Source organism: Miniopterus natalensis, chromosome 4 (genome assembly GCF_054644295.1).
Source record: "Miniopterus natalensis isolate mMinNat1 chromosome 4, mMinNat1.hap1, whole genome shotgun sequence".
NCBI lineage: Eukaryota > Metazoa > Chordata > Mammalia > Chiroptera > Miniopteridae > Miniopterus > Miniopterus natalensis.
In genome coordinates this window covers 86,761,191-86,770,631 of record NC_142084.1, presented here as the reverse complement: position 1 = coordinate 86,770,631, position 9,441 = coordinate 86,761,191, and the positions used below count along the sequence as shown (strand labels likewise).

The 9,441-nt window shown below is 41.7% G+C and overlaps 1 protein-coding gene across 5 annotated transcripts in view; it reads left to right on the top strand.

Moving 5' to 3' along the window:
- The first annotated feature begins 569 nt into the window (after positions 1–569).
- Positions 570–9,441, top strand: part of PWWP2A (PWWP domain containing 2A) — a 33,953-nt gene continuing 25,081 nt past the window's right edge. For 4 of the 5 annotated variants that reach the window (XM_087816959.1, XM_016213999.2, XM_087816958.1 and 1 more), the window contains exon 1: positions 570–1,183. In XM_087816959.1, coding sequence (XP_087673085.1) covers positions 612–1,183 — 572 coding nt within the window. In that variant the 5' untranslated portion in view covers positions 570–611. Of the gene's footprint in view, positions 1,184–2,067; positions 2,721–9,441 lie in introns of those variants that run through there. The other variant, XM_087816960.1, reaches the window with a different exon arrangement.

The following is a 9,441-nucleotide window of genomic DNA, read 5'->3' as shown; positions in this document are numbered from 1 at the left end:
TTTATGCCCAGCACCTAGCACAGTGCCTAGCTTAGCAGGGACTCAAAAAGTGTTTGTAGAATTATTTTCAAACTTTAGTTGTCCTTCCCAAGGAAACTCGCCGTGCCCACATGCGGCCAGAAGCAGGTCGGCGCCTAGAAATAACATTTATTCTAAGGACCTCCGCGCAGGGATTCTTGGGAAGCAGTTTCCCTCCGTCAACTGGTTGTTGCTCCGCCCCCTCGGTCGCCTTTGAAAGGACTGGCGCGCCACGTGATTCCCTCCTTTCTCCCGCCTCTGAAAGCCTCAGCTTTTTGACTTTCCCCGCCCACTTTGAGCCCGCCCCTCCACCACGATTCGACAGTTGACAACTCACCCGGCCAATGAGAAGTTCCTACTCTGCATGGGAAGGATGGACTGACTAGATAATAGACGGCGGATCTGGCCAATGGGTTATCACAAGTGAGGGAGGAGTGTAGGACGGAACCAATGGCGCGGTGCCAATAACGAGCATCAGTGAAAGGGCGGGACGAACGTGTTCGCTGGAGGGAGGGGAAGGCCCAGGGAACCAAGCAGCGCTGCCGCCACCGCCGCTGCAACCGGAGTTGGAGGAGGGAGAAGCCAGGAAGAAAATGGCGGCTGTGGCTGCAGAGGCGGCAGCGACTGCATCGTCCCCCGGGGAGGGGGGCGCCGGCGAGGCCGAGCCGGAGATGGAGCCCATCCCCGGCAGCGAGGCCGGTACTGACACCCTCCCGGTCACGGCCACTGAAGCATCTGTGCCGGACGGCGAGGCCGACGGGCAGCAGTCCTCTCCTCAGGCCGACGAGCCGCCGCTCTCGCCGCCGCGGGAGCTCGCCCGCAGCCCGGAGGCGGCGAGGCCGGAGCTGGAGGCTGAGGAGAAGCTGCCCGCCCGGGTAGTGGAGCCGGCGGCAGCCGCGCCTCAGGAAGGGCCTGACCTTCCACCTTCCCCTGCACCGCCGCCCGAGCAGCCTGCGGCTCCTCAGGAGCTCCAGGAGCCGCCGCTGCCTCAGCCCGCAACCCCGGCGCTCGTGCCGCCGGCGGGCGGGGACTCGGCGGTGTCGCAACTCATCCCCGGCTCGGAGGTGCGGGTCACGCTGGACCACATCATCGAGGACGCCCTCGTCGTGTCGTTCCGCCTTGGGGAGAAGCTCTTCTCCGGGGTCCTTATGGATCTGTCCAAAAGGTACCGCGCCCACCCCCAGCGCGCGCCCTGGGCGCCCCTGTCCGCTGGGTCCCCAGGGAGGGTGTGAGCCAGGGCGGCCTCTTCACCCCCGCCGGCCGCCTCCCCGCCGCCCCCACCGCCCTCGGGTCCCGCGTGGCGCGCGCTCCGAGTGGGGCAGGCGCGCGAGGCCGGGAGAGGGCGGTCCCTGCCCTAGGTGAGCGCCCGCCAGGGCAGGTGTGCGGCCAGGTGAGGGGCGCGGGGGCGCGGGGGCAGCGCGGGCGGGGGTCCCGCGGCTCCCACCCCTCGCCCCTGGTCTCGCTCCGCGCAGCCCAGCCACGCTAGGGCGGGGTGGGGGTGGGCTTTAATGCAGAAGGCCAAGGGTTTTTGCTGAGCACGGGGTGCTGGGCGGGGGAGATCGCGTGTGAGGCACTTGTGTTCTCAAATGAACGCATAACTTTTAACAAGGTTGGAGAAAGGGGTGTGCGCATTGGGGTTCCCAAAAGATTACCTGTCATTGTTTATAGGGGAAGAACATTTATTTAAAATGAGCCTTTTGACGGTTATTCTTACTGTTAGAACTAATTCTCCTTAGGTAATCGTTCAACAGGAAACACATTTGGCTAATTATGATGATAGTTTGAAGGAAAGTCTAAAGACGAGAACGGATTTTTTAAAAACCTTGGATATCAAGATGGTGTGGTATAAGCGTTCGAATACTGATCTCTAATACTGTAGATATAGTTTAAATTTATGTATTAAGGACAAAAAGGTTGAGTTCACCCGCAGACCTTTGACTTAGCCAGCACATTTTCATCCTTTGATTTGAAATGTTTATGAGCGTTGCGTTAAATAGATAGAGAAGGTAGCCTAAGTGTAGAGTTAACCTTTTTACTCTTCTTTTGCAGATATGAAGTGCAGACTCCCATTCACTGCTCTCCATTCTGTTTCCTGCAACAGCACACACTCTGATGGTATCTCACCTGTTTGGAAATGGCTTATTTTAGTATGTTTTACTTTTAACTCCTTACCTTCGCATCAAGGAGCAAGAGACCTTTCCCATTTGGGGAAAAAAATCTATTTAAAATACGTTTCGAAGCATGATGTTTGGGGCTAAAAATGAGGAACCTTTACAATTATTTCTTCACGTTGTTTAATCTCAATTTTTTTTAAGTTTTTTAAATTTTGACTTGGGACTTTTGCAGTACGGTTTTCATAGTTAGGAAGCAGAATAAGACTAGCGTGCTTTCTACTGATGAATTTAATAGCGAAAAAGAGTCAGTAGTGTGTATGCTATTGAATCAAACAGAAGTGAAGGCTGGTGATTGTGTGAGAATCTGGATTTCAAATCTGCAAAAGGAAGGTGCAGAAAGGTAAGTTGTTTCTGGAAATGGAATGGGTAGTGCTCTCCTGTTCTGAAGTGCTCATTGTGTTGGCGTTTTACATTTTAAAAAATTTTCTTTGGTAGAGAATTGCAATTTATTTTTTGAGTTTTGGTTTATTTTGCTAATTAGTGCTTCTTATAAACACCAGTTTCTTTTGTTGGGGAAGCTATTTTTATTATTAATCTTTTCCATTTTAATGTTTTGAAGTGAAATTTCAAAACATTAAAATGTAAAAGGTTAATATTAAAGTATTTTTTTAAGCCATTAAGAAGGACATCAACTTTTCATTCAACAATTATTTATTGAGCCACATCTGTGTGTAAGACACCCTCCCAGGTTTTCCTCATGCATTGCACTTCACAGGTGTTGCTTTTTTTTTCTTCTTACAAACTGAAGGCAAAACCCTCCAGCAGCCACACTGCCTAGGGCGATTTTGTACCTTCAGGTGCACTTTTGGGGTTAGCTAATGATCCAGTAGATACCCTTTGTAGACTCCCAAGACCATACTATAGTCATCAGTTGCTTTAAAAATAGTTTGTATTCTATTTGAATTGGCCACTGAGTTTAACCTTTAGGTAAAAATAAGAGCTTCCTATTAAGTGCCTAGTATGTATTAGGCATTGTACCACATACTTTATTTAGTCTTTATAACTCTTGTGGTATTTTCATTTATATAGGAGGAAACTGAGGTTCATTTAATTTGGCCAGTCATTTAGCTTACAAATGGCAAAGTAAGGATTCAAATATAGGTTGATCTGAATCTAAAAAGCCTATACTATTTTCATGTTAAACAGTCGGGCTGGCAAATTTTCTTTTAAGTAGTAACTAAAGAATTGCATATTTCTGAAATTTAGTGCTTATCTTGATTTCAGTACCAGTATGGGGTAATCCAGAGGATATGGGTGTTAGAGCCAAGCAGACTCTTTAGCAGGTTAATAGCCTTTGGAGCAGTCTGCCTGGAGACTTCCCATTTGTTTAGCTGTATATTGGAATGCAGAGTAAGTGCTGAAGTTTTGGTTCTTGCCTGTTCAGTGAGATAGTCAAGAAAAAATTAACATTTGGGAGACTAAGTGCATTAGTGTATGTGTTCTTCAGTCTAAAAAAGGGCCAGTTATTGCTTTTATTAGTTATTTTATTCTAATATGCACAGTACAGAAATGCCTTTTAAAGTTGGAAGAGTTATTTACCATGTAGAAAGCATTTGATGCTAGAGTACAGGATTTCATATACGTGTGGATTGATCCAGAGTCTCCTTTTTGGCATTTGACATTCTTCCCTTTCCTTTCATTGTATTATTATTTTTTGCCTCATTTTTAGAGTTAGCTGCTTGAAGAACACATTTTTGAGGAGAATGTTTTTATGGAAAAAAGAAGCAGGACACATGTAACTAAAAAACTGAAAGAAAAGACAGTGGTACTAAATAGTAGATCCATCTGGACAGTGTCAGTGTACTTGGCTTCTAGTACTGGCCTCCAATTAACATTGTGACTTTGGGCAAATCTGTGCCTCTCTGCGCCCCAGTCTCTAGTTCTTCTGAGGCTAATTCATTTTGACTTTTGGCCATTCACTTAAGCACAGACAAGCAAACAAACTTTATGCCTCAGTTTATTTATATGTGTAAAGGGAATAGAGTGACCAGTTGGTCTGGTTTTCCTGTCTCATCCTGATTGTTACTTCCTCCTTTTGTTCTTCAATGTATTGGCTTTGGCCAATAAATGATCCTAAAAGTGAGGGTATTTGAATATCTGGTTAAAACAGATTTTTCAAAAAAAATATGTTTTATTGGTTTCAGAGAGAGTTGAGGTGGGGAGAGAGAGAAAAAGAAAAAGATCAACGATGAGAGAGCCATTGATCTAGCCTCCTGTTCCCTTCCTGCTGGGGATTGAACTGGCAACTCAGGCATGTGCCCTGACCAGAATCAAACAGTTACCTCCTGGGTCCTAGGTCGAGGCTCAACCGCTGAGCCATGCCAGCTGGCAGGTTAAAACAGATTTTATGTATCATATAGTATTTATTTGAAACTGAATGTCTTTAAGGTGAGCCATTCATTCTCTGGTTTACTCTAGGCTCCCCCACTATTTTATACCAGCCTTCTTAGGTAGTTTAAATGACCTGCCTACTCCTGAATTCATTAGCAATGTCTAATGACAATAGTGTAATACTAGCAGATAAAAATAATCAACCCACAAATTTAATTTAGTTTTCCTATTCCCTTTTCTTCCTTAACGTTATACTTTTGAAATTTTGACATAGGTACATTTGTTTCTTCATTTAGCATTATATAATCATACCTTCAAGTTGTTAAACCATCTTAATGATTTATTTTACACAGAATAATAAATCAGTGGTTTTTGCTTAATTTTTTATTATGAGAAGTGAACATCCATGTATGTATTACCCTTGTTTTGACATTTATCAACCGTTAGCCAAACTTGTGTTACCATATGTTCACCTCCACTGGATTATTTTGAAGCAAATCCTAAACATATCACTTGACCATAAATATTTCAGTATAGAGCTCCAAAAAGATAAGGACTTTAAAAACCGAAACTGTACTGCAATTACCACACCTAAAATAACAGCAATTCCTTTACATCATATGTCCGGCTAGGGTTAAAATTTCACAGATCTGTGTCAAAATTAACAGCTCAGTCAGCATCTGTTTTAATTAGGATCTAAGTAAAGTTTATATACTGCAATTGGTTGGTAAGTTTCATAAGGTTTTTCATCTGCAGTTCTCCCATTACTTTATTTCCTTGCAGTTTGTTAAACCATAGTTTGGTAGAATTTTCCACATTCTGGATTTTTTCCTATTGCATCCCCTTGCATGGGTTTCCATAATGTTTTTAAATAGTTCTTTTCCCTCAGGAGCAAACTGTGAAGGGACAACTATAGTCCTGTGAGGGCCTCTTTCGAAAACCTTATTTTGAGTCACTAAAAATAATATGGATATCTCTTGCTTGCAGAAAAACTTTTAGACCTATCCCTTAAATATACCTCCAACTTCAGTAATTCCAAACACAGAAAAAATTAACCAGTCAAGGTTATCTGCAAAGGCAAGAGTTTTCTCAGCCTTCTCAATCCATACCTGAAGGATAGTATTTCCTGGGACCTATGGTTTCTTTATACACAGACGGATCATTTAAATTGTTTAGTACTGTTCTCCATGTCTTAAAACATAATTATAAAGCTACTTTGAAATCCTGAAAAATCTTTCTTAATTCCATTTTTTGGACCTGATATAAATTAAGGAAGGAATCATGAAGTAAATGCTAATGCTTAAAAATCCTTGTGCATTTATAATTTTATGGTACATGCTTATTAAAAGTTGTAGTTAGTTGTATTTCAGAATTTATCTTTTATAAATGCTGACTTTGTGTGTGTGTATGTGGGATACTGTTGCATTAAAAAGAATTGAGGTAATTTCTTTAGAAAACTTCAGATTTCACCAAGTTCCTTAATGCAGTTTGTAGAAAATTTACCTGTTTTTTAAGAAAATATAAACCAAGACAATGATTTTTTTTCTTTACAGAGACCATGAAACGTATGGTGCAATAGCCCTACTTTTGGTGGGAAAAATATACAGCCATTCTGGTGAAGCAGTGAGTAGTGGTATCAGTAGCTTACACTAAGCATCCAGGTTGAGCGTTTAGGCCCTCAAGTAGTTTGCTTGAATGATTGTGTTGGGTTGCACATATTTAAAACAAATATTTCTGCCCACCCGGGGTGGCTCTGCCGTTGAGCACCAACCTGTGATCCAGGAGATTAAGGTTTGATTCCCAATCAGGGCACATGCCTGGGTTTTGGTCTTGTTCCCCAGCAGGGGGCATGCAGGAGGCAGCCCATCAATGATGTTTCTCTCTCTCCCTCACCCTTCCTCTCTGAAATCAATATTTATTTAAAAATAAATAAAACAAATATTTCTTAGTGATTATTCTGCTCAATGTCCCAAGGTGTTGATAAAGGCCTCACACAGTAAAATAGCATAGAGGAAAGTGCTGATCACTTTCTGACCCAGACAGCTGTAGGACACCCACTACCATACTAGTATATATGTATATATGTGTGTGTGTATATATATATATATATATATATATATATATATATACACACACACACACATACTATATTGAGAGTGAGCTCTTCCATTGCATGTTGGACTGAAATGATTTTTTTTGGAAGTGATTAGTTGTTGGACATTAAAAACCCAGTTTGAATCTGAGTGTAAAGAATCCTCTACGTCATATTAAATTTTATAACTAAATTTTAAACTAGATAACTAGATGTGTTATATACAAACTATGCTAGGCATGTTTTATTGGACTTGGGATTTCTAATGAGGTTAATTTTCAGCCTTTTTTGTGTAAATGAGACCATACTTCACTGTGTACTGTGTTCTCGATGCAACTAGGTTTAATCTTAAGATCAGTTTTTCTGTGTGGGGCTTTTAAAGAGGTTTTGTAGTATGTGCTCACCTTCTCTGTTATGGCTGACTTATTTTCACATTAATAAAAAAATGAAAAGTCCGTAGTGGTTATTTGTGCCTGTAAAGTGTATCTTTATTTCTTTATATTTATTGGCCCTGTTCTTAAATTCCCGAATGGATATAGGCACACATTACCAGAAGAACAGAGCTTGCTCTAGTGGCAGATCTTGCAAGAAATTGAGTGGAAGTTAAGTTATATTCTGGGTGGATTTAATATAGAATGTTTTTGCTAAACAGTTTTTTTGGGCAGTGGGCCTCAAAAGAAATGTGCGTAAGATTTCTGAGCTCCTCTCCACCACTGCTTTTTTCAAAAAAATTATCTTTATTGTTGAAAGTATAACAGATGTCCCCCTTTTTTTCCTCTCCATTGATCTCCTCCACCCAATATCTGCCCCACCCCCAGGCCTTCCCCATACTATTGTCTGTGCACTTTGCATTTTTAACCTTGTGATTCTGGTGCTGGTGATTCTCAGACTGTATTTGGAGATAATTGATTTTTTAGGGGGTGAGGGGTTGTTGTGCCAAAATAGTAGAATGATAAATTTGTTAAACCTGTTTAAAAGTTACTGGTTAATTTCAAATGGATGTAATTACAAAGAAGCAATACATGTGGGGATGGGCCACTTGGGTGGCAGATATAGATCCTTATTACAGCACTGGTAATTAAACTTGCAAGAAGTTTCTTAAATCTGGTTGACCACTAGAAATTTCGGTAGACTATAATTTTCACCTGTTTCCCTTTAGACCAATTTATATCACTTTACTGCAGAAGAGTGTTTTTTAGCTTTTGAAATTTGCACCTCCTATAATACTTGATTTCACTTTTCTGCATATTCCCAACATCTAAGAAGGCTGCCAAGCTTTACTTTCTGTAATTAATAATAGCTACTATGTATTTCACCCTTTTTTTAATCCTCACCCAAGGATATGTTTTCATTGATTTTAGAGAGGAACAGAGAGAAAGAGAAAGGGAGGGAGGGGAGGGGGAGAGAGAAACCAGAACATCGATGTGAGAGAGAAACATTGGCTGGCTGCCTTCCATACATGCCTGACCAGGGATTGAACCCGCAGTATAGATACATGCCCTGACCTGGAATCGAACTCGAAAACTTTTGGTGTACAGCACAGATGACACTCCAGCCAAATGAACCACCCTGTCAGGGCTGTATTTCCCACTGTTAATGCATGCGCTGTGCCAAACACTTTGTATACATTGTTTCATTTTACTCTGGAACATCCAATGAAGTGAATTCTAATCCCATTTCACAGATAAAGACACTGAGGCTCCCGGAGATTTAAGTAAATTGCTTAAATTTAAGTGGCAGATACTAGGTATATTGACAATGTTTTCTTTTTTTTTTTCTTTTTAAAATATATCTTGATTTCAGAGAGAGGAAAGGAGAGGGATAGAGAGATAGAAACATCAATGATGAGAGAGTCATTGATCAGCTGCCTCCTGCACGCCCCCGACCGGGAATCGAGCCTGCAACCCGGGCATGTGCCCTGACCAGGAACCGAACCCTGATCACCTGGATCCCAGGTCGATGCTCAACCGCTGAGCCTCGCCCGGCTGGGCGACAATGTTTTTCTGAATGATAGACAGTTCTCTAAGATTTTAAAACAACCCTGTTCTAATATAGTTAACTATATTTTATCACCATTTTAGCTTATGATTTTGGTGGGGCTGTTACCTTGGTAGGTAGAAATGATAGAGCTCTCCGTTCTTCACACAACCAACCAGGCAACTGCTGCTGCTGCTCTGAAAATGTGAATTGCTGTTCAGTTCAATTTAGTGACCTCTTTGGGCATTTTAGAAATGAGGATTTCTTGTTCATGTATGGTCCTGGGTCTTAAGTTAGGTATCATTTGTTTTGCCTTGGTTGGCCAGGCCCTGGCAACAATGGAGTCCACTTGTTGAAAGGAGTCAGATTTGGAGCTCCTAAGAGCACGAGATCAGCATTTAAGTGCTGGATGATTGAATTGGAAAAGGATTTTAAAGACTAAAACACAATAAGTTGCCGGACTACCTGTTTATGGTAAAATAGGACTGTGAAATAAATTAATTGATTACATTTCTTTTTAAATGTATTTCTCCATCTGTTGAGAAATACTTAGACTTCTGTGTGGTGGACCCTACTGTACATAACAAAAGAAATGTTGAAAATACATAGAAATCATAATGGAAACAGAAAACTTAAAACTGCTTATGGTGTCTTAGAGCCAGGATCAAGGGAATTCTGTTCAAGTATTTGAAAACTGTGATGAGTATTTACATTAATAATTAAAAAGGTCCTTTACAGCAGTGTTCATTTTCTGGGAAAATGTCAAGTATGTTGCTCTAAGTAGTGTACAAAACTGAGTCAAGATGTGTCTGCTTGTAAAAATATTTTGCTACTTTGTGGCTGTTGTTA